This window comes from Sparus aurata, chromosome 6 (assembly GCF_900880675.1).
Source record: "Sparus aurata chromosome 6, fSpaAur1.1, whole genome shotgun sequence".
In the NCBI taxonomy this organism is placed as follows: domain Eukaryota; kingdom Metazoa; phylum Chordata; class Actinopteri; order Spariformes; family Sparidae; genus Sparus; species Sparus aurata.
This window is the reverse complement of record NC_044192.1, coordinates 27429864-27456589: the sequence shown is the minus strand read 5'-3', so window position 1 is coordinate 27456589 and position 26726 is coordinate 27429864. Positions and strand designations below refer to the sequence as shown.

At 40.6% G+C, this 26726-nt stretch overlaps 1 protein-coding gene across 3 annotated transcripts in view; it reads right to left on the bottom strand.

Annotated features, from left to right (window-relative positions):
* Window positions 1–19015: 19015 nt before the first annotated feature.
* Window positions 19016–26726, bottom strand: part of slc2a9l2 (solute carrier family 2 member 9, like 2) — a 118980-nt gene continuing 111269 nt past the window's right edge. For all 3 annotated transcript variants that reach the window (XM_030418794.1, XM_030418796.1, XM_030418795.1), the window contains exon 13: window positions 19016–19500. In XM_030418794.1, coding sequence (XP_030274654.1) covers window positions 19264–19500 — 237 coding nt within the window. In that variant the 3' untranslated portion in view covers window positions 19016–19263. The remainder of the gene's footprint in view (window positions 19501–26726) is intronic.

Below are 26726 nucleotides of genomic sequence, written 5' to 3'. Positions count from 1 at the left end.
CATAAAACACTAAAACAAGAGCAGAGTCTCATGCTGGGTCAAAAGCCAAAGAATAAAAATTGGTTTTAAGATGAGTTTTAAAATTTTTGTCTTTAAGATCTTAACGCTCCACTATGTTCAGCAGCAAGTTGTTAACCATATCTCTCTGCCTCTGTCAGTGAGTTTTATTAGCTTTTTTATGAGTTGACATGAAAAAGGTTTAAACTTTTAAAGAATTGAAACCTTGTTGTGACTCCACCAGGAGTTTCCTAATTTTCAGAGAAAGATGGATATCACAAATACAGTTTTTCTGCAATTTCTGGATATATACTATTCTGTGTAATTCAGAAATACTGTTGCAAAAAAACAGTTACAGAGTGAATTTCCATTCAGTGCATATTTAACAGACTATTGAACAAAATAATTGTTATTTTGGGCACGTTGCATGTGGCAGGGATTAAGCATGTAGACAAAGGCTAATCCAGTGTAATTACTGTGAAAGCTCCCAGTCAGATGGTGGTCCAGCAGGCGAATAATGCTCATCTGGTACAATTAAGGACCTTTAACTCAAGATGTTTTTACAATGGACAGTTTATGATCTGATCATTGCTGCTTGAATATACTTTGAAACTGATAAAATCCCTCAACACAGTCTCAGCATAAAAGTCTGTTTGCACACAAGCACATCATCAGCTGGGATAAAGATGTAACAGACTCCCTTAACTGAGCATCAGCCAGTCTATTTGTGGGCCTGGATGGAAATTCATGGCCCAGTTCCACATTAACCTTCTGTTTTGTAGGTTGCTGCAATCAGCAGCTGTACAGATGGTGTACTGGCACCCTGTCATTTGAAACTTTTTCAAGAGATGAGAGGTATTTTTCTCTTCCATTAGGCCAGCAGATCCACGCGCTGACCTACATGCATTTCTCTGACTCTGAATCAGCATAGAATTATAATTAATGTTTTTGTGCATCAGGATTATTTCAGTGAATATACCTGATTTGAGTTTCATATAGCAACTATTGCAGCAATTGTGATTTTTTTTTCTCTCACTTAAATCCAGCAGCATTTAAGTGCATCTTATTATCTATCTTCAAATGAACACAAGCCAATGTAGAAATATATTTTTTAAAAAGCACAATAGCACTGGGGAAAATAACGAGTTTGGCATTACAGCTGTCACCGTTTTGTTTTTGTTTTTTTTGGAGCCAAAAGTGAACTTATTTGGATGAGGGGGAGGAGCTGGGATGATATCCTGATCTGACCGATAACCAGATGACACGCTGTAGAAGCTATTTTCCAATCACAAGGTAGCCACACTTAAAGCATCACCTGCTTCATTGTATATTTTACTTTAAATGGGACCGTTATTCACAGAATGAACATCCTGCTCTATTGTAGACTTGAATCTAGAGACTGAGACAATAAACTTATCTTGAAATGTTTACTGAGGTAATGAATCAAGTTCTAAGTAGGGTAATTTTCTCATAAGCTTACATACAATCAGACAAATTTTTGCAACTGGTGGAGTTGCTCCCTGCTGGAGATTAGAAAGAAAGAAAGTTTAATGCACTTCCTCATAGACTATTTTTGCGCAGTGGCCATTTTCCTCTTACATCGTGTACAGGATGACTCCATTGTCATACTGCTGTGTTGGTTGCAAGTCGTATAAATGCAGGAAATCTGCCAAATCCTTATCAATTCACTGCTTTGCAATTGATTAGCAACTGAACAGACAATGAATAGTGAAATCTGGAGGGACATTGGGCTGTATTTCAAGATAAAACAACATATATAATAACACATTTGCTTCCGTTATAAACTAATGTTAGCATTTAACTATTTCCGAGCTAACATTACTGTTTGATAGTGTTGTACGGTGGGTTAAGAAAGATGTACATTCATTCTAGAATATCAACAAACCTCTTGGACACATTTCTTTAAGCCTGTAAGTGAAATGTACTAGATGTAATCAAATGGTAATGGCTAACTAGGAAGTGATTGAATGCTAATGTTTGCTAATAGGTTACCAAATATTTTGCTAAAAACTGCATCTCCAAATTTTTATTATCCAACATTTCTTCAGTCGCTGGTCAATCAGAAAGCGGTGAAAGGATAACAGTGTGTCATATTCCATACATTTATATAGCTTATAGCCTGGATAATCGCAGGATTATCCCAGCATTCATGCATCCGTACCTGAACACAACATTCCAGGAAAAAAATGGTCGCCCTATTGGTTTCACTTTTCAGACCCGAAAGCTCCATCCATATATTATTAAGTCAGTGGACACAAACTGAAAATGCCTCACTGCCAATTCATTAGCTCGCACAGTGCCCTTGCTCTTAGAGTTGTTCTTAGAGAGCTGTCTTCGAATAATTTTACTGCTCTCAAAGGCTTATAACTGTGGTTGCCCTGCAGAGATTCAGAAATAGCTCAGGATGGGCTGAATGGCTTTTCTCTTTATTGGCAATGGTTTGAATGAAAAGATCTGTCATATTTACTTTCCCCTCTACAATGAGGCAGGGAAATTAAATTTGGAGAATGATGTAGACTAGACCAAGGTCACCTTGCTCGGTTAATGCCCAGATTACAAATGTGATCCTCTAACAGAACAGTAAGAAAATACTGGAAGTACGGATGACTGTGAGGTCAATTTCAAAGCAAGCATAAGCTATTAGACTGCAGGAAATTCTGAAAGCATCCCCTTAACCTTTCAACTTATTAAGTTGATACACTTATTCAGTGTTTCAAAATCAGTTAGGACTATTTTTGGACAAAATGCATGAAATCCTGTGGCGCTTCTTCATGTTTATGCTGGTTTACTGCAGATTTGTCCATTTCATGACTAGATTTTCTGTCTTGCCCTGCATTACTCTGTGTTTTGTCCATAATTCCAAAATAATTGGGAACAAATCCCTACATTTTCTAGAAGCTGCAACATGAATGCAGCACCGATCAATATTTCTATTTTAATAATGGGTCAAACAGCTTAATAACATAACCGATCCTACATTATCACTCGACTCCCCAGTCCTCCTTAGCTCTATGGAAATCAAAGTGTTTTTCAGCTCATGTTTTGGTTTGATGGCACCCGGCTTTACTGTAGTTTCAGCCTCACTGCTGTGATCATCCTCTGAGGCTCAAGCAGGCTTGTTGCGCTGCCCCCAAGAGGCAAAACACCAAGCAAAGTGGGTTTAAATTCCAAACATGTCTGTACTTGAGTTAAGCATGCTGGTCATTCCCTGTGTTGGAAACAATGACATGGTTTATCATAGTAATAGTAATAACTGTGGCATGAGGTGTTTTGTAGACCAACTTGGAATTCAGTATGTGCTCGCACTGCAGATTTTCAGTAGATTTGGTGATATATTTTCATGAAGAAAAAAAACAAGAACAAACCTGTGAAGCAAATCAACTTCATGATAAGCACCCTTTTAGTCAACTTGCTGCAGTTTATAATTTTACAGTTGGAAAATGAAGGCCTGTTATGTATTCCACATTAAGTGGGCTTACAAGAACTGAAAACAGTATTTAAGCAAAAAAAAAAACAACAACTTTTGGAAGTCGGGAGATAGTGACCATGGCTCTGCACTTCACAACTACAAACTGTGATGTTCTATGTCAGTGCACATCTGAGCCATGTCTGTGTAATCCTCTTTTCCCTTACAGTATGTCAGCAGCTTCTGACTGCATGAACAGGCTTTTCCTGCAGCGACAATCCACCTGCTTCAACCACTACTGCAGCAGCTCTCACATGATGACACACGTAAATCAGTTCCCCGAGCTTCAGAAATGGAGTTCCTCAGCTGCTTTGTGGCCTGACTCAAAATCATTTTAAATAGCTTGTGTGAACGACATGTAATTTCCGGCTTTGCATGTATTATTTCAGCTTCTGAAGCAGGTTTGCCACTGCAGCGACTCCGTGAAATATTTGACGTCACGTATGAATGACCTGCGCGGCATTTACATGTGGCTGCGGTAGAAAAGTTTGTGTATCAATAAAAGCAAAGCTGTGACAAATTGCATTGGAGAACAGGTTCATGAATAATTCAGAATGTGCTTGACTGATGTGACTCACTTCGCAAGAACTTTGTTTTCTGATTTCTTTAATGCTTTTAACACAATTCAGCCGAAGCACAACGTTGTTATAACATAGAAGGTGGTTGTGAGATGTTGTGCTCCTATGTATTTCCCTCCTTTAAAGACCAACCATGTCCCCTACTCGTAAGGATATCTGTAATTTTACAGCATTTAGTAGCGCTTTCCGCACAGGCTTTTCTCCTTTTGATACGCTGCCTCTCAGTCATGCCTTTTCCTCTTTCTCTTCTTTTCTCTCTCCTCTGCTGCCGATTTTCCACACAGTGACAGGTCGCTCCGTTGATGTGTATGTGCATGTGACCAATCGCATGTGATGACAGAGATTACACCATCAGTCACCATCAGCCATCAATTTTAACACTGGCCTGACACTCCAGGCCAATCAGCTTGCCATTCCACCGGGAATTCTACTGGTGTTCCTGACCGCCGCGGTAATGATCACGATGTTGATGGTGGCTGTACTGAGGGCCGTGGAGTTATTGGTGTCCAGAAAGACATGGGTGTTAAATGTAACCACAGACATCATGTTGTTACATGTTTACAGTATTTATGAAGGTGCTGCGCACTCCCCTGCCTTTGTACTTCCTTGTGACGCCATTGCCTTCTCCTATCGTCCTACTTGTTGTCTCTGTATTAAAATGGCACAAAAGGACACCTGTTATGCTTTTTGAATTTTTTTAGCCTCGCTTTCAGTGTCTTACAGCACATGGGTTGTTGTACATACAGAAGGTTTTGAAAGTTAAAATGCCCAAAGTAAGCACCAATAGAAGCTCCTCTCTCCCACACTCGTCAGAAGTCCCGCCTTTAATCTCGCGACTCCTTGACATCACACTGCGTCACCATGTCACACATTTGCATGATTTACACCTATATTCATGTTTGAATTCGAAGCTGAAAACAGGACAGAGCCAACCAGATACACATTGAGCAGTGCTGGCTCAGGCGTGTGTGAGCTGATCAATCTCAGCAGACTGGGTATTCAGGAGGGGGGCTTTAAAGAGACAAAAACAGGCAGTGTCTCAGGCAGATAGGGAATACAGTGCTGCTGTATGAGAAAGTTCATTTGTTAAGTCATGTAAACCTATTCTAGAAGTCATCCAAAATAAAATCAGGAACCTGAGGATATGTCTCTGTCCATGTATCATTCGTTCATTTGATAATCAATGGAGAATCCAAAATCAGAAAATTAAAAAAATTATTTGTTATGTCATTATTTGCCACTCTCCCTAATAGAGACACTGCAGCTGCGACAGCCCAAAAGATCAGTGTGTTTATCCGCCAAGCTACAGCTCATAAACCACCGTAAACAGAGCAGTTTATGAGCCAGACCTTCTGGGTGAGTCAATTAATCAAATTCATCCCCTGGCCTGTTTTTTACATTCCCTATTTTTGATCTGAGCATAAAATCCTAAGGATGAAGCATGAATCATTTTTTAATTTTCAGATTTTCAATTCTCAATTGAATATAAAATGAAGGATGAATGATACACAGATACACGTTCAGATACATGGTCCCCTTTAAAGCATATCTCATATGATGGTATCCTGAATGACCCCAGCTTCAGTTCCATATTGAGGTATATTGTTTGATTACACAAATATCAATCAGGCATCATCTCCCATCACCACACCTTTCTAGTTTGTTGCTGCTTTAGTGAATACAAGTGAAACAGAACATACTGCTCATATAAGTCACATTTTGATAAAACTTAAACTAGTGAGTAATCCTGAATGGTTAAAGCTTAAGAAGTTTGATCTTCACGCTTTTGGGAGGAATGAGGCAGAGTGGTTGTTCAGTTTAATATATTAGTCTGGTCTGCCTGATCCAATGGTCCTTTATATGACTGAGGTTTGTGAGTTAGAATTGGATTTTGTTTTTCAGACATTAACTAACTTGTACATTAGCTTGACTTGAGATTAGAAACTTGAGAAAACCCTGTCCCGATAAACTCATTCCACTACGTGAGATTAAAATGTGTTTTTTTCTCATTACTTTAATTCAAGGTATCAAAAAGACAGTTGTGCTAGGGAGAGGAGTAAGAAGATGGGATAAAATGGATTTGTAGAATTAGAAATATGTTCTTTGAGTGGTGTACAGATGTGTCTGTGTGGGTTGGTGGTGTAGGGGCAGGTGAGTGCTCCATCCCTTCCGTTGCCAATTAACAAATCACAGACTGGATCCACATGACGAAGTGTCGAGCTACTCTGCTTTACTTTGACGGGTGATCATTTTAGAATTATGTGAAGAGAGAACCGCACCATGTGAGTGAGAATCACATGCTTCTCTCAGTGTGAGCTCTGAGTGCACTGCAGCTGTTATTGGTTTCAGAAATGACAAGAAGATTGAGGGTCTTCCTTTCTGTCCTTTACACCAGCGACATTTGCGATCATTTGCTTCAAGAGGCGGCACCAAGGTCAGGAAGGGTCTCTTGTTCAATCCACATCAGAACTGTAGTACCACTGTCCCACAATTCATTAGTGCCCAACTTATCACAGTCTTACAATAAAGTAGCTCACAGAAATGCACTTGCTCTCACAGACACACTCCTAGTCACGACACGTCGCTAAGGCTTTAAATCAGTCCAGCCACAGGCGTCAATTCTGTCTTTCCTTGATGAGCTCCGGCGCTCTGGTCGGGTCAGCTCTGCAGCATTGGGAAAACGTTAACTGATAGAGACAACACTGAAATGGAAATCAGAGGTCAGATGCATAAAAAAATTGTAAGCACAAAGACAGAAATCATTTCAATCTACTGATAAAGCTGTGCAAATGGCTGAGTTGGTTTGATAACTCTCAGTCATTGTGGAAATGGGTGCATGTGAAAGAACCTCATTTCCACTCCCACAATTATCTATAAATGGATGGACAAATGCCCTTAAACACCTGTCTGCATATAAGCACTTGTGCCTGGTCCATCACTCATTAGACCTGTCAATGTGATAAACAAGAGGAGGAGAACGTGCAATTTAACAGACATCATCATTCAAGGTCAGAAGCATGTTCAAATATTAATCTCAACACGTTCTCACACCCAACTCGTCAATTCTTGCAGCATCGTCTTAAGATTCAACCTATTGCCCCCTACTGACCCCTCCAGTGTCAGTTATGAGTGTGTTGGGCTCTCCGCAGTCAATTGGCAATAATAAATAAAGTCAGACTTTGAAAATAAAACGTCCTGAAAAACATTTGTGACAAATAAATGCAGAGGTGCCGCCTAACAGCCTAATCTCTGTACTAGAACTCTTTCCACAGACAGTGATTAGTTATTACATGCTGTTGCTGGCGGGGAACTGTGGTATCATTCTTGTCTGGTCCTGCTTGCTTTGATTTCAGTGTCCTAACAGTTTATCCCTCAAAAGCTCTCCTCATATACACTTACCATCAATGTCAAACTACCAGCCTGCACGCTCGGGACATCAAAGGTGTGTTAAGAAGTTGTTGGAAGACTTCTGTCTGGTTGAAAAGAACTAAAAGCCACTTAAATCACAGACACACGTCACCTTAAAAGGAAAAATGGCCTATGTTTTTTTTTCTACAACCTCCATTATATCCCACTTAGTGCTTAAAGCTATAAAATGTAACATTTCCGCATTAAAGTGACTAAAACATCTAGACCGTTGGTTTGTATATTGTTTAGTTGTGTATTTTCATTTTTCCAACATTTCCCACAATGCTCAAACCAAGAGAAATATGCAAAGTCAATCGTGCGTTTCTGTGTGTTTTGTTCAATGTAACGGTGTGTTTTGGTGAGTTTCTCAATCTCTGAGTGAGGAAGGAAGTCAGCAAAGATAGACTATATGTAATGTGATTAAAAAAAAAAAAAGATTAACTTGAACATCTGTGAACTGGTCTGCCTGAGTCACATCAGATAGATTTTCATTAGCATTGATGTTTTTTAACAATGACGACAAAACTTGCATGATCCTGTGCTACACGTCTTTTGTTTTTGTCTTGAAAGGAACTGCAAACATGGACACCTGATGTTGGCCAAAGTCCAAGTGATCTGCAAGTTTTTAACCAGAATCGTTCCTTTCTCAATGTCTAACAACAGCCTGACAGGGGCACTACAGACCTGTATACTCTCAGTTTTTAGGATTTTTTTCAAATGAATGCTTTTAATGTGTTAAATGGCTGTTTCCACATGTTGCTGCTCTCTGTCATTCTGTGATTTTTGGTTCCGCATTGGTTTGTGTAACATCCTTATTCTCCCCTTTCTCTTAAAATAGAGAATTCAATCTCAACAGAATTTCCCACTTAAATAAAGGTCACTTCAAATTAAATAACAATATAGTTAATTCAAAGCATACCAACAATCCACTCTGTAACACTGACGATGCTGGAATTTCTGTGACTTCAGGTGGACGTTGGAGTGTTAGAAACTGCAACACTTCTACTTTATAACCCTTGTTTAACATTGTTTCTGAATCATTTGAACATTATGTGCCATCTGGATAATGTAGAAGTTGCCAGAGTAACTTTGGAACAGATGAAAATGATCCTTCTGCAATTTATCTCCAGAATGATTGTTTTGATTTCTCCACACACTGTCAAAGGCAATTTATTGCACCAAAAGTGATTAAAACAAAAGCTTGTCAGAGTGTGTCTGGGGGAGGCTGCTGCATGTCTGTCTGTGTGCTATCTTTAACTTTGCTGTTGACATTCCCTGCTTTTCTTCACTAACTGTTGCTGTGACAACATTCATAATTAACACTTTCTTTATATCCCTAGACATAAAGTGTATATTTTTACATGAAAAACCAAAATTTTTCCCTCCACGTCATAGCTGACGTTGATTCAGATCACTAACACTTATGTTTGATTAACATTAAGCATAGTCACTTTCTGCAACCACTGTCAGTTTATGTCTATTTCACACAGGTTTGGTCCTCCAATGGGCCCTACAGCATAAGCTTCACCTTGGGTGTAAAACAGAACAGGCTGGTTTTCTTCAGAAGTGTGGCTGGCCCAGAAAACATGTTCTCAGTCCTCTGTTTGTGACTGTAATGGAAAATGGTCTGTCCATAGTGTTGTGAGAGAAAGGGATTGACTGACTGTCTTGTTCAATCAGTTCTATGTCTAAAATCATCAGGTCTTCTATCAGGACCTCAATAGCTCAGCTGAATGACTCCCCCCTCCCATAACCTTGTATAACCATCGTATAGAGGAGAGAAATTGTAAAACTGTGTCTTGTGCATGTCTTGGCATACTAAGTGGAACCACACAGGTTCTCTGATGCTCCCCGCAGCAGTTCATCTGTTATAGCAGTGGGGCTCATGGCAAGATCCTTCCTAAACAGAAGATGGCACATTGAGTCTGTGCAAGTATTTCGCATGTCTAGTAGCAGGGCGGCTTAGATTCTCCTGCAGTGATTTGACTGTATTTCACAATGGTGGCAACATGTGAAGAAGACAGTGGGGCTGACTGGGGTTAAAAATTGGGGGGGGGTGTATGTTAGATAAAATCAATTTAAATCTGTTTAAATTTACAAATCTGAACACTGTACAGCAATCGACATCCTTTGTCCTTAGACCACCCCCCCGACACACACACATACACACACAAACACACACACAAAAAACAACAACAAATGACATACAATACAATAATACAAGTAAATCATAAGATACATGTGAAGAGTGTGGCAAGGCATCGTCAAGTGGTGTTCAAACCACATGGCCTCCACTCCCCGGTGGTGACCTGAAAGAAGACAAGCCACAGAAGATAAGTGAGATGAGAGTGAGACAGCAGCACGGCTTGCAGCTTGAGGAAACAGAAAACAAAAGTTAGAGAAATGTTATGTGTATCAGAAATAAACAGATAATTGTTTTCTCATTGGCAGGACAACATGGACTCTAATATTAAGTTTAAGAGAATCTTAGAAAACTGAGGCGCGCCCACTGGCATCATGGTGTGAGGAGATCAGTTATCTCAACCACTTCATAAACACAAACAGGGCTGGCCACAGCAGTGGCTTGAATGTATTGCCTGCAAAGCCAAGGTTTTGTCTGTGCTCCTCTCTTGCATCGCATTTCCCGTTTTTCTCATGGTTTTAAGAAGTTGAAATATTCTCAACTTTTGAGTGCAAAGCACAGAGTCATCCAACTTTTGCCTTTAATAACATCCGATCAACCACTTATGCACACAGTGTCGCTCCACAGGTGCACTGAGCAGTTTGTCCCAAGTGATTTTTAAGTGGCCACTTCGCAGGTAGAATACCTTTCCAGATCCAAGTCTCTGAAGCAAAATTTGGAGACCTCTGTTTACACTCTCTTGAAGCTTCGGCATGTCTCGCACCTGGCAACTAGCTTTTCATAGATTGGACCGACTCTGCTATGAAGAATATAGGAAGAACTGTCGTAATGTTGTGTGAACACAGGCTTTTTATTTCTCCTCTGTGGCAGCTAGCACAGCCTATCCATTATCCTGCGATCTGTATTCATCCATTAACTTTTTTATGGCTCACTATTACAACAAACAGCATGCTCTTTTCTGTGGCTGTGGCAAAATGCTGGTACTTTTTCCAAACACTCATTTCCCACAACAACCCAGCACAGGTTACCCACAAAGTTCAGCCAGTAGTAAGAGTTTAAGAGTTAAGAGTGACAAAACACTGTGCTTCTTAACACACACACTCTCTCTCTCTCTCTCTCTCTCTCTGGCAGGTCTTGGTCTTTGTGTTAAAATGTTATTTGCAATAAAATGTATCTGATATCACTGTATGGTTTAATTCCTGCAACATCATAATTAGTGTTGTTCCCTTTGCAACTGACCAAAATGCCACAAAGTCAGCAGTGGGAGTAGTTTTTGGAATGGTTGACTGGGTCAAGCACAGGACTGTCACCGAGGAGACTGGGCCTGGTGTCACATGTGGAACTTATTGATATATTGTTTGCTCATTATTTTTAGACTTTGTCTTTCTAGAGCTCATGTGTGCAGCGCACCTGTGTAGTTCTACGTAGAGAAACACATGTGTCGTTACTGGAGTATGAACAAGCCTTTACTTGCCGCTTTGTTGCACAAAGGGGACACTACGTCGTGCTCTGGCACTGAACATCAGTGCTGGGACTTCCATTGTGGGAAGCATAAATGTACACAATCCCGAGGGGTCCTGGGCTGAACTTTCTACGTGGTTCACTGTGCAGGGTAGATGTCTGTTGTACTGTAGGAGCTCCTTCTTCCACGCTGACTTTAAGTTAAACCTATAAATTGTATTTGTTGCTGGCCGGAGGTCTTGAGGTTTGTGTGTCTCAGAGCTGTACAATAAGAACAGCAGGGTTGCCTGCCACTGGCAGCATGCTCATTAGTATGACTTGCTCATTAGCATGACTTGCTCATTAGCATGACAACCTTCTTCTTCTACCACCATGGCGGTGAAAGGTGCTGTATTGCTGCCTGACTGAGTTGCTATTCCTGTCCTATACATGGTCAATCAGGCATGAAGTGGAGCAGTGGATTCTGCCTTCACGCCCCAGGTTGTTGGGTCATAGAATGGTGGCTTGTTGTAAGGTTGACTGATGCATGCATGTTCAATTAAGTTAGGTGTGGGTGTCATGGCAGGGAGTACAGGCATCTGCCTTTCAGTTCCTCTTTAAGCCTATAGAGCTTATAAGGGATTGAAGTCAGTGTGAAACAACTTGCTTATGTATATACCTGCTGCTCTGAGTACAGACGGAGCCCTCGTACCTTGTCACCTTGTCATCAGTTCAAGAAGTTGCCGACTGAGCAACCCATCGTTATGTAGAGGAAACATATTATCCTGTTTGACTGAATATGTAAACTAGTATTTACAGGCTGCCCCAGTGAGAGGAGTGGTGTCAGTGGTGTTGAATTACTTTTCCATTCATTCAGCCTGACTTAATGTTCATGTTGGCCAATTTCTTGTAGGGATGTTTCTGCAAACCATGGATATGTTGAAACTTTACATTTCTTTATGTGGTAACTTACATTTCATTAGGTCCAATTTTCTATGTTGTGTTTTGTACAAGTATTAGGCTTATGGTTAGGTTAAGGCACAAATAACACTTTGACTGAGTTAGGAAAAGATCATGTTTTTGCCTGGAGACGTCACGTCTTTGTATTCTTTTGCCACAAACACAGCTGGAAATTGTCCTGAGATCAAAATATGGCAAAATTACCAGCAAAGGTAAGACTATTTGTAGAGTCTGTAAAAACATAGCTGCCTTTTGGCAAAAATACATGGGTCACTGAGGCAGCACGGTGCATCGGTTGCAGCGTGCCCACAGCACAGCATGTCCATCATAATCCACTGAAGCTGCCACACTTCAAAACGGATTCTTAAAACGAATGAAACAAAATCAAAAAAATGTAATAAAAAAAAAGCCCACGTTTTCACTGATACCACTTTTTTGAAAAATAAAATATGACAACTAATTACCGGAATACCTAATAACCCCGCTGGCAAACCCTGCCACAGAGCAGGAACGCAGATTCAGTAGTGCGCACACACGCACACGGGTCACAGTGGAGCACAGTGGAGGGCAGGTGACTCCGTCTCAGACCAGCAGGGGGAACGCTGCTGTATACCCCAGAGAAAGTGTGCGATATTATTTTGGCCTGTTCAGTTTTGCACAACATTGCATTAGTGAACGGAATGCCTTTGATGTGCTGGTGCTGCCAGGATGCCGATCTCCATCTCGGAAAAGTTTCTCTTCTTGCCAGTGTTTCTTCTCTCCATGTTTGACCTCAGTGGGCGAGGCCTCCGAACCAGGAATATTTAAGGGCGTAACATGTTAATGACGATCGAATTCAGCCGCCGCATTTATCAAGACCTGATCATTCGTATGCTGGGATTGGTCAGATACGAATGTTTCATAAATCACACGTGTGTCCTGTCGTAAGACCAATTCTGCACTCAGATCTGCACCCGTTTTCATGCAAGATTGATAAATGAGGGCCATTGAGTGCAAATTCATTGGGAGTTGGAGGTCTTGATTAGGGTCACACACAGGGACATGCTGACGTTTTAAAGTGCTTTAACTTCAACCCACTTTCCAAAGTATCCTACTTTAAATCTCCTCACAAAACACGGCTGACACACAACCACATGTTACAAAGATGGGAGTGTGTGTAGCAGATAAAACACCCTGCTCCACTCCGTCTGCTCAACCTGTCTATCTGTGCCCCAAATGCTTTGGCCGTCACTCAGAGACACAGAGGTTATTTACTTTATAGTCAGTTGAGGCTCCTCTGAATTGTCTGAATTCCTGCTGCATTTAATACAGTTAAAGGTTTCCACTGAATAAAGCCTTAGTTTGTTGCTTAGTTTAAGAGTTCACTTTGATTAAAGAAAATACGGAAAAGAAATATTGTTCATTTCAAGGTTATTATTGACTAAAGCAAAAAATCATTTAACAGTCAGAGGTGTCTGGCTCCACTCTCCCCCTGCCTGACTGCACAGGCGGTGACCACCTGCAAAAACAAAAACGTTCTCATGAGACTTTCAAAATAAAATAGCACAGTTACTAGGAAATTACAATCAGAGTCACCTACTTCCAAAATATTACAAATGCAATATAAGTGAGACTTTACATGTTTTTTTTAAACTAAATTATCTACACATTTTAAGACTTTTTAACTTATTGCATCTCTGTAGATATGAACTGTGAGAATATCAACATGGAACAATGTAAATATTATTTCCCCTTGGTTCTTACAGTATTCCCTGTATATTCCTGTTTCAGATATGAACGTTATTATTATTATTATTATTATTATTATTATTATTATTATTATTATTATTATCATTATTATTAAGCGTAAATGACTTAAACATCAAATAGGCTGCATTAGGCTCCCAAAAGAATCATGTTACAAGGAGCAAAGTTTCAGCAGAATTATACGGGCTGATGAGCTGTGAGTCATTTATTGTCACTGCATCACACTGACTCACAAAAGTTTGAAGTTATGACAGAGTTATAATAGTGTCTGAACTATCACTCCATTGAGAACAAAAAATAGACTTTTTAATCAGCTAACTTTTGATTGAGGCAGACAGCTCAAGAGTTTTGAAAGAAAGTTTATTTTGCTATTAGCTATTAAGTGACGTGGGTGATCGAGAAGGAATAGATTAGTCTGACACATTCGGTTTTTCTCAGTTTTTTCTCAGTGAGCTCCAACACAGCACAGTCAACTCATACCACACTAGCAGACTCCCAGCTCTTTGTCTTCTCTATCTCCTTCTCCTTTTTTCCAATGAGCTTCTAGCTGCCTGGACAGCATCAATAGCTGAAATACCAGATACTAGAATTACTGTCAACACTAAATTTATGTAAACAAGAAACCAAACTTATTATATCAATTATTTTTAAATCAATTTAGTTTACATGTCACATTTTCACTCGGAAACAGTCTAAGCTATCGCTATATTCGTTCACAGTATTTCCATTTGGCCTGTAATGAACCAAGGAAAATGTATATTCACCTAAACAAGACCACCTTCCTCCTCTCTCCAGCAGTCTGATGATCTCTTGCCCTTAAAGAACACGCACATGCTCCCAGACACATTTACTGTCTCGATATTTTTTTGAGGGAGTCTGAAATACTCAAGCTACACTTGTGTGTAAACTACCACCGCTGAGATAATGAAGGCAAAAGCAGGTGCTCGAGGAGCACAGTAGATTTGTAATGGATCTGCCACTAGAAGGGCCCTTCAGCCAAATCACTGTTTTATTAAGTGCAAATGTCAACAAAGGGCTCGGAGCTGCAGCCGTCACAAACAAAGTTGAAATTCTCACAGGATCAAGAATTCCCCCCCAAACCTCCCTGTTGGGTGACAGGGTTCAAATGCTCCAGTCTCAGGTCAGTCCGCAGAACAGAATCAGAAGATGGATATACCACGCAACCAGCAAACTGTCTCTAGACGCAGACGTGGGAGGCTGGGATGTAACAGGTCAAAGTTACTTTGCAGCAAGTGCTGTGCCTGTAAAAGATTGTTTAGTGTTGTTAAGTTGACTCATACACCACTGACGTTTATATTCACGGTAGTGCCTTGGGTATTATCTGGGTTTTGGAGAATCCTGTGTTTGAGTTTGTGAATGCAAATCCAGTGAAAAAGACTAAATTCCTGAGCACACTTTCCACCTCTGCACTGATTGATTTATTAAGACAGGTCGATGTTTTGGTCACAAAGACATGTGTGCCTTACAAAGCAGCACCACTGTTGTTACAAATGACATGAACATTGAAATATTGAAAGGCTACTCAAACGGTACGTGTTGGAGAAGCTAACACTGTTGTTTGCTCATTGGAGATTGATGCATCATGTCACCAATGTGATCTCAGTAATATAAAGTTTATATCAGTTTTTAAAGCCCTAAACTTTGAAAATGATTCAAATTAATGGGGTTTTTTGGTTGTTGTTTTTTTTGCATTTCGCTCTTTGATCCGTCTGTTTTTCCACCATAGCACTTGTTTTTGACTATTTTAAATGCATGAAGTTTTTTTGCCCAGTTACTCCCACACCTCAATACCCCTTATTGAGGTCATTATTGACACCTTTTCCCTCAGGAAAAAACAAATGTTAAGTTCAATTTTCAGTGATAGTGTTTTTGAATTTGAACTTGGACCATGTGAGACTATGATGTTGATGATTGCTTTTTACAGCTAATAAAATCTAGCAGAGAAAAAGTGAATACATAATTCTGTGTTTTTAAACTCCTATAGAATAATTCCAGGAGCACTTACAGAGCCTCTGACAGCTTTGGGAAATTATTCAGCCCGCAACTTTTCAAAAGTGCCCAAAACCATGGCTGCACTCCAAAATGGCTCAGCAACAGATTTAAATTGACTTTGGGCTAGACGGGGATAGGCCTTTTAGGATAATTTTACATACATTTACATAAATATTTACATACAAGAATTGCATATAAATTTGATCATCTCCTTAGCCGTGGTTTGACAAACCTTTGCTGTCTAGTCGCAGAGAAAACTGGGACACGGCCTACTGATGTGCTTTGAATCACTGTTGACCAGGCAGACTGTAGAAAAAAACACAAATGATGACTGATGACATAATGATGACTTACACGCCGAAGTGTAATTAGAGGTCTGACACTAGTTATTTGGAAGATAACCTGATTATTGCATGTCGCTTTTGTTTTCCATCACTGGCAATCAGATTGAGAAAACCTAATCCAGCAGAGAGTGGTGAATGCAGCAGGCAGGCACGAACCAAAGTGGGTTAATCCTCCGCCGCTGAGGTAATTCAGTGGCCGGGATGTTGAGGAGTCGAACACATGCCTGCGAATATGCACGATTAAACACTTGATTAATGTTGAAATTACACCTACAGATAGATGAATGACCGGGATGTATGTTTGTTCCGAGTAAACATCATCCTGAATATGAGTCATGGCTCAGGCAGATGAATGTTAGCATGCAGATGCATATGGTAAAGACTAATAGCAGTCATAAATCACGTCGCCTCCCAACGACTGCATGATAAAAAGCTTTTAATCTGAGACTCCTTTAAGGTAGCAAACATTATGGTGCATAAATAATGTTTACTGTCTCGATGACTGTACAAAAAAAAGGACAAAAAAAGCATCTGCATTTTCTGACTCTTTTGTGCTTTTCATGACCTACCCAGACAACCAGGCTTCTGCGCAGCAATGACACCTGTATGGTTGTTTAAGTTCAAGTGCTGAGGCAGGCTTTGTGAAGGTGAAAGACAGCACAGCATAAAATTGCCCATTCATCACTGTAGAGGCACACGTGCACAGTAAAGACACCAACCTCCTGTCACTGCAGAGCACTGTGGTTCCTGAGTACCTCAACCCTTAAAGAAACACATCGTCTGATCTGCAGGTTGACCGAGGGACATGGAACAAACATCACTTTCAAAAGCATTTCAATATCCATAAACTGCTGTAAACATTCAATACCATTCTTTAAATTGTCAAAACTTGGGCAGCACGTCCTGTATGCTATACATCTAAAGTCACCATGAGCTGTGAAATATTATTTTTTGCGTTCTTGGTGTTGGGGCTGTCGGCCAGGCTCACTCAAAAAAACAACAAACTAATGCTCATGGAATACAGCCATCCTAGTGAGTATAAAGTTTCAAGGGTTTTGTTTTTGTTGTGTGCTCTGCATGAGCAACTCTCCCTGCACTGACCGGACCGCCATATTTGGACCCCTAATCCTCTGTTTGATATTGCTGAGTAAACTCAGATGATATGAAACAGATATTGGCTGTGTGAGGCAGGGAGTCACAAAGACAATATTTTTGTTTGCTTAGCTACAGTGGCCTGTGGTTCGATGGACACTCTTCATTCAGTGGGTGAAGGTGCTGCTGGACGTAGCAGAGATAATGGATAGAAATAGTGAAAGTGTGTCATCGCATGACAGAAAAAATCCACCTGCGATATTAGATATACTACTTAAGCCTTAAATAAATATGAAAGAAAGGAAATCTGTCATGGATTGTGACTTTCGGGTTATTCAAAGTTGTTAAACTCTGGGATGTGTGAAACTAAATGATCCCCCTCTCCGTTTCCTAACCCTTTTCATTACTTGTCGCCAGAAGAGGCCTTGACAGTTTTAGTGGTGCAATAAAGAATCTAGAGTAACTGCTAACTGTTGCTAACACAAGGCTGCCAGCTAGTTAGCAACGGTTAGCTGTGCACCTTTGCTTTGCAGGAATGAATCATCATTCCCCACTGTGCCCACTTCTTACTTTGTATAATGAGAAGTTAATTTAACAACACTTTCTGAGAGGATAGGTTCTATTTAAGTGGCTGGACAAACACGCTGTTTATCAGACACAGCATTACTCTACAGTGCATCTTATTAAAAATGCACTATTTATGTCTTCGCAGCTGTAAGGTAAGATAATTACTCTCCGACCACTAATAGCCAGCAAATCTGCCTGCCATGTCTGCCGCAGACATGCTAGAGCAGAGCGATATGAGACAGCATTTCCAATTATTATTCCACCCATTTCCCCGTCTGCCTGCCAGTTGCACGAATGTAATCTGTGGCGCTAACTCACTGGATAAGATCAGGAATTAAACTGAGAGCGGTGAATTTACCCACCTCTCTTCTTCAGTGCCATTCGAATACTTGGCCGCCCCTGTATCATCGCATGACACATACATCCATGTGTCTGTGTGTGTGTCTCTATGTGCGGGTAGGGTGTTAGCCCCCAGGCAGTGGACTTTGAAATGTTGAGTACACCCCACTGTGGAGCAAACTGTGAGTGCTATCCAATGCCACGCTTGTCTGCCCCTGTTCAGATCACTTCCTCTGCTGGCTCCCGCCATCTGCTGGGAAGTAGCCCTGGCTCCTCTTCCAGATTTGGAGAGGTTCCAGAAAACTGTTCCTGTCAGCTTTACTGCACTCTCTGGGTTCTCTCTCTGTTCTCTTATTAGGAAGTCAACCGAGACATCAGCATTAGGGTTAATTCTGCAAAATATGTCTCCCCTAAGACACATGGCTGCCCTCCTCTCATTATGAAGCTGCTTTGGGATGGGCAAAGAGATGACATACGTGAGATAAAATCTGACAGACAAAAAGAGATGTTGCATGCTGCTACAGCCTGTCTGCTTCAATCGCCATCCAGTTGGTCAGACACACTTTGGCCTGGTCTGGAAATTAAGGGTGCCATAATATATTTCTTTAAATATTGTTACACGCAGTTGTTTGAAAGGACATTGTGTCATGTGAAAGTGGGCACTCAAACAACATGTTTGGCTAACACTTCAGCCATATCTCTGTGAGGTGATAACATTTTTTCCTGTAATAAAGAACGCTTTGAAAAGTTAAATATTGCAGTGAGTACACTTAATATACACTTAATATACACTGTATTTGTATATTTGATGCAAGCCGTCTATATCCACTTTGTTATCCCTTTTGCAACTGCTGAACCACCTACAATGCATTATGTTCTATTCAGTATATTGACTGGCAAACAGAAAATGACATTTGGGTTTAATTTTGATACAAGACATAAAAACTTTTTTGCTGTAAACTAAATATTACAAAATTCCCAAATATTTCAGTCATACAAAATGTATACAAAACACCTGCATTTCTACAACATATTGAAACATGCATGATTTTTTATCTTGTTCATCACAGTCATTAAATAAATATGTAAGAAATACTTTCAGTTTATTTTTTTAACCCTGTTTCTCTACAGTCGTAGTTTGGCGTACAGCTAGGAGGAACTATCCATGTTAGTGACATCTTGGGCTTTTCCGTTGACGTCAGGCTTCATGGACAGAACCAGCTCCATTTCTTGGGCGGGGGCGGAGATTTTGTTGATCTTGGCAAAGCTCTGACTGATGTCCATAAATGTTTGATTTTTGGTTTCAGGCAGGACGAAGTAAAGGTAGATAGATCCCAAAATGCAGACCACCACAAACACCAGGAAGGCGAAGGACTGCAGCTTCTCCTACACAAACAGAAAAACACCGGTAGGAATTAGACGGATCCGATACATCAGCGTACATTTTTCTTAAAAAGGACTTTGGATTAGGAATGAAATTGAGTCAAGCGCAAAGTCTAGAATAAAGAACTGACAGAACAAACCTTTTTACTTTTTTTTAACATTTAAAGCATTGATGAATACTGTTCTCCCACTCCACAGAGCTAAGTCTTGCAATTTTTCAGCCCTCCTAAACTCTTGCCAACTCCAGACAGACGTTGTCTGTGGCATCTGTTTTGTCATCTGTGTGTGTCAGCGTAACATCCACATGATTTGACACTCACAGGGGGTCCCACAGGCTGGTGCATAGGTGTGAGCTCAAGTCAGAGAAAGTGTCTTATCGAAGTTTAGAAAAACATATGCACATCTTTGTGTTGAAAACCATCGACGTAGCCAGAGTATGAAAGCCAACCTTGTCCAGTGTGTTATGCCAATAATAGAGATTAGTGACAGATTTAAAAATACACACTGACTGATTACCCAGAGGGAGATTTAGAGATGGAGAGAGGGTTTGTTTGTGAGTGTGTGTATGTGTGTATGTTTGTGTGTATGTGTGTGTGTGTGTTTGTGAGAGACAGAGAGAGAGAGATTCTGCACGAGGCTGTTTAAATTGACTGACCCTCGCCAGTGTGTCACAGAGCTATAATACCTTGCTCATGAGGGGAAGGGACTGCGCTATGTAACTGGTATTAAAGATGCACTGTCCAAAAAAACATGACCTCATTGAGGAACTACTTACTGTTTCGATTTCAGCTGTTATATCACCACTGCTGTTAGTCCCTGACACGAGTTCCTCTGTTGAGTGTATTTCATAATAGTGCTAGAAAAAACAGAGCATCGTGCAAAGGGCCTGACCCAGTTTCCGTGCCGCCTAAGTGACATAACGCATATCTGCAAAGTTAGCAAGTTCCTCAGAAAACACTGCCTGCCTCTCCCAGTTGTCATTCGAGATGACTCATGGTACAAACGGGACATTTCTGCGTCCACTCCATCTGTCATTAATCGAATTTGTGTAAGCCTGTGGACTGGGGAGAGTGAGACGGCCCCAGCCGTGACACAGGGATAATCTGCTGATCTGCTCTGGTGACTCAGCTTGGTTCTGTTTGCTGCACACACAAACAATTAGGAATGCACACAAAGACTCATCGATGCTGCAGACCAACACAAACATAAAGACATGACTCACATTTTAATGTTAAAACACATGTTGCAGCCAGGGTGACAGTGCATTAAGAGAGGAGATTGCATTACAGTGAGGGTGGTGGTGCACAGGGTAGTAGAGTACCAGACAAGACTGCATAGTCAGACAGGACAGCACGTAAGGGACTGGAGGGGATGAGACAAGATAGGATAAGCGAAGATGACGGAACAGTGGAAAGTTTAGTGCTGAACAATGCAAGGCTGGACAGGATAGGCCAAACATTTGCAGACTGGGATAAGACAAGATAGGGATAGGATATGAAATGAAGGGAAGAAATAGAACAGAGCAGTGTTGACAGGACAGTATTAGGGCCCTGTCCACACCAGACCAGGTTATTTTGCAACCAAGGTTTTGTTAAATAAAATTCTGCGTCCACACGAGTGGTGTAATAAAAATAACCGAGAATAACTCCGTACACATGCAACCGTAAAAATCTGTGTGATGCAATATACGTGTAATACATATGCCACAGCAATAGGTGGCGATGTAAGGTAAAATGGGAAGGCTGTTTTAACCAATCAAAATAGTTTAAAACCGGAAAGGGGAAGCGCGGCAAATACCAAAACAAACAACAATGGCGACTCGCTAGCAAGAGGAGCAGTCTCCTTCATTGCTCATCCAGGCGCCGCCATTGTTGCATTAGGTTGAGCAGCTGGACATGACAGCCAAACACAGCTGACAGCAAGCCAATTAACAACAACAACTTTGTCATGTCCATTTTAGCCTATCAAGCGAACGTTTACTCTAGCTAGATAACAACCTCTAACCACTTTCTAACTGTCGTTACTCTCTGTGTTTACATTGTTGTGCGTGCATTATTTATAAAGGCACGCGCTCAGCTCTGATGTAAGCAATGGAAATAATCGCGGTTGTCATATCCACACGCAACTGCTGTTACCCGAGTTGCAACCCGAGGTTGCAAAATTACCCGGGCTGGTGTGGACAGGTGCTTAGATGGAAAAATGCAAGCTAGGATAGGCCTTGCCTGTATTGGATAGTACAGGACCAGACAGAAAAGGATGGACCGGGATAGTCTAGAAAGTACAACACTAGACGGTACAGTATTACATAGTACAATGCAGGACAAGACAGGATAGGACTGGCCAGAACAGGACCAAAAGCAGACGGTTGCCCTAACAGAAAGGGATAGGGCAGAACTATGCAAGACAGGACTGGAGGGGACGGTCTAGGACAAAATGTTGGAAAATCACCCCACAAAGGACAAGAGTGGATGTAACGGGACGATACGCAGCAGGATCAGACAGAACAGTGCAGGACCCGACAACCAAAGATAGAACACTGCATGACCAAACAACACCAGATGGCAAAAGACAGACCGAAGGATAGGATAGGACAGGATAAAAAAGTATGGAATAGGACAGGACGTAATGGTAAAAGACAGAAGAGAGGTAACGGAAAGGAAAAGATTAACACACACATTGTCCCGGCCCAGTGACTGCCCGTTGCTGGGAACAATACTGTCACGGTCACTGGTTTCTGGGGCAAGACTGAGTCATCATTAGTGGTCGGGCTGTGTACTGGGTGAGAGGATTATTTGCATGTGTGTGGGCTTTTAGAGATTCTGTTGATACTCAGCATCAGTGTTTAGAATAAATTAAGAGACTTTATGGATTAGCAGATATCAGTGCTGCCACAATGGAAAGACAAATGATCCTTTTGCATCTCAGTTATGGATCAGGTAATCTTAAGTCATTAGCAACACATACAGACGATACAAACTCATAGTACACTAATCAATATGATCGAGTGTGACAGCTCATTAGTCTTTGCAGATGTCAGAAACAAACAGTGCCTGGTGTTATCATCCTATTTTACATTTCATGCCGTCAATAAATCACCTACTTGCGAAGTGCATTTAGTTTGCTGTTTGAAAGTAACTGGAGGATGTCTAACAAATAACTTAGAATGGCCGCCAGCACTGATCAATACAGAACAACAAAATACTCTGATACATTAATTTCATACCATCACTATGCTATACAAACATGGATCTCTAAAACATCAGCTTTTCATTCATTATTTAGTTTAACAAGAAGGAGACAGTGGTGAATGCTAATAAGTACATATACTCAAGTACTGTAATTAAGTACATTGTTACGGTATTTGTACTTTATTTGAGTCTTTTGGATTTCATGGTTTTTCGCCAAACTTCCCAAGAAAATATGGCACTTTTACTTAACTACATTAATTTGACAACTTAGTGACTTTATAAACTTTTAAGCTTATAAAATTGATGTAGTTTTCTGTAGATTAAACTTCCCAAACACTGTACAGCAGAAATGATTCTTTGTTCAACTGGTTCAAAATGAATAGTTAAAGTAATTTTTCAAATATGGATTTTCTGAACTTATACTAATAAACAATCCTTAAGCTCCGATGATTGTGACGGCATTTCTCACAGGGAAAATAATAAGTAGATTGATATATGATAAATAAATGCAGTCCTATAAAAAATAGATAAAGTTAGCTGCAACAGTAAAATCCTTCTTTTACATTAAAGCATGAGTAACAATGAATGTGTGACATGATATATAATAGTACAGTCACAGGGGACATTTTTCCCCTATACTCACTTACAGACTTAGTAAATGTTTTAATGCAGGCATTTTTTCTTGTAATAGACTGTTTTTACAGTGTGCTTTAAGTACTTAATTAAATTATATTAAAACGTTGCAAAAACCAAAACAGAACAGCAGCTTAATGGACCATGTGGTCGATTTGTCAGTCGAAGTAATCCCCTTTTCCATCCAAAAGGAGAACCCCTCTAAAGGCTCACAGCCATTGGATTCAGAGAAAGTCATCTATTTCATGGAAACAATCAAAGCTAAAGCAATACCACAGGCTCATCTTAGTAACGTGATTTTCACTAGTCCTATATGAGAGTCAATTAGATGACACTGTATTGCATCCCTCTTCAGTTTCAGGTGTGATATCTGTCTGGATTTTAAAGGGGACTTGAGGTTAATAAGGCAGATTTGCAGCTGCTGTAGAAAATTCCAGTCTTGTCCAACATTTGCTGTGTCAGTTGAACTTGACAGTTCAATGTTCACAACAATCCTGTTTCAATTATTTCCAGCCCATTTCCTGCTAATGCAGATTTGTGCCCTCAGAAAGAATCCAAGAGCCATATGAAAGGTCGGAAATGGCGGGGCTAAATCAGAGGTCTGTGTGGAAATCTCGAATAAGGCGGCAGACCCCGTGTCAGCTAAAAAACAGCTGATGGTGCTTGATATTCAACACAAGGCTATGATATCAAAATCCCCTTCAACAGTGGTTAAATGAGGTCAGCTGCTGCGCTGCTTTTAAAATACGGTTGATGACTTTAAGGTTACTGTGGCAATAAATGATGTTGTACTGTAGGTGTGAGTACCGCAAGAATGCTCTAAGATCATCTCATTGAATTAAACTGAGGTTAAATTCATCCTTTTACGTGACACATGAGTTTTTTTTCACGAGTTTCTCCTTTATTTGCTCTACTTTAGTAAAAACTGACTAAAGTGTTTAATATTAAACTGGAGCGTAATAATGTTCAGCACTGTGAGTAGGATTCAGAGATAAAGTAGGAGGCGATAAGTCACTTAATCAGCTTGAGTTCAATTTGAATTATTGATGCCAGAAGCCTAGAGCCGTGGCCAGGGGTGCAGCCTGAGGGGTGGTCAGGGGTGACGCTGGTGACAGAAGGTAATAGGTCGTTTGCTTGTTAGTAGAAGAACCTCTGTGCTGGTAAATCTTATTGGAAAGTCAGTTGACCACAGATATCTTCAAAAAGATGCAAAATCACCACAAAGTAATGCACAACCACTATAAATGTTACAAAACATCTGCAAAGACACAAGACGCTCTCTGTTCTCACAATCTGGCCAGCCACTCTTAAACCAATGAATGACACAGAGCAATCTGAAATTGGAAAATCCTCTGAGGCCAATCCAGCATTCAATCCCAACTCTGATCAACACACACACACACAAGTTCATAAACATGACAGTTCTATGTGAAGGTGGGCCTGAGACAACACAGTGCAAATCAATAATCCATACACATAATGATTTGCATATCTTTCAGCACACAATGCCAATGCAGCCACAATTCCCCGTTATTGACATGGTATAAGATATGTTCCGATGTTGTGTCAAAGTGTGTTCCTTGATCAAATAATGCCCTCCTGTTATATTTGTGTTTCCCAAAATGCCTGCCAGAGGTGCAGGTTGAGGTTGGTACATGGCACATATACCAATCAGAAACAGACTTCAACACAACATCGGAGACAAATTGACATGCATTTTCATTTTCTCTGGTTTCATAACGTCTGATGCTTTATTTTCTTTACATGTGAATATTAATTCATTAATACTTTATAGTAATTTTAACTTGATAACAAAGTTGAAAAGAACTTTCACTTATTAATTGCAGATCAATTCTTGTGATTCATCACTGCTGTATTTTGAGTTGAAAAATAGCAGCTGTTTCATATTACATTATTTTAGCATTTTTTGTCATTTATTTGGCACTCATTAAGTGCACAAAGTTGGACAATGTTACTATTAATAATATTTATGATTGCCAAGAATTGGGGCTTTAAAGAAGACCTATTATGCACATTTTCAAGTTCATGTTATTCATTTTGGGTCACTACTAGAATGGGTTTACATGCTTTAGTGCTTGTCCAGTGCTGCAGCCTTGTATTCCCCTTCTGTCTGAAACTCTTTCTTTCAGCTCCTGTCTCTTTAAGGTCCCCCTCCATAATACCCATTCTGCTCTGATTGGCCAGTTCACACATGCCTGACCCAGCACCACTAACAGCAACAGAGCAGCTGTGCCAAATTAATTTGTACTTGCTAGCTGCCAGGCATAAGTTATGTGATTTCTTGACATGCTGACACAGTGTGATGTAAAGAAATCACAGGCGGGTCTACTGACGAGGCATTTCAGGAGCATTGTTTTCTGTGGGAGAGAGGAGCTCCTGTTCTGTGGACTTTGACCTTTTCAACTCTTAAGATCTTTTACATACATGATAACCTATACAACACACTGAAGGAAAAAACAAAAAGCATAATAGGTGCTCTTATCAACCTCCAAAAGATTCTAAACCCGCTCCTGCAGAAGCCTAAGTGACACGTCAGCAGTGGCTGTCGTAAAGGTAACGGGATGTGACGGTGCAGTGGCGTGTTGCCTGAATGGAGGTCAGGGCTGTTTTCAGGTGCCAGTCAGTAACCAGTGAGTCACTGCTGTGATCTGTTGTGCCCAGTGTCTGCCTCGGAGTAAGTGGGTCCAACAAAACCAACACAGCAATATTTGTGGCACTGGCTAAAAATAACCCTCCTGTTGCTCTCTGCCTCTCACATTCCTTCCTCGCCCTGGTCAACCTTATCTCCCGCACTCTTTTCTTTACCTCACTGAATCCATTTGCACACGTCTCCTGTAGCATCGCTACCTCTTTGCTGTATGCGTCTATTATCTGTTCCGATTACATATTCAGCTCCACTTCTATGTGCCCTTTGGCTGACTGACATCTATTGCTACCGATCTTTTTGTACATCCATCAAAACGAAGGAGCCCTCAATGTCATCACCACAATACATCTGTCTCCCTATCTGTGTAGCGGGGCAGATATGCTCATATGATTATTATCATATATACAGTACAGGCTTACTAAATCCAATCAGACATTAGGGAATGAGGTGACAATGCCGAGGAGTATAATTAATGTCCCATGGATCTGCTGACACTCTCCAGATGAGGTTCCACATACCAATTTAGATGTGGCACGTTCCTGACAATGCAGTGAGACCCCTCTGATCATTAAAACTAATGAACACTGAAACATGAGCTTATAGGATGCCATGCACCAGCGTCCTCTGTGACACTGAAACGGCTCCAAGTTTCAATACATTTCTGTAAATTACTTCCACTGAACAGCTTTTCTAGATTTCACCCACAGTACCTGGATAGAGGGGTTTTACATTACAACACC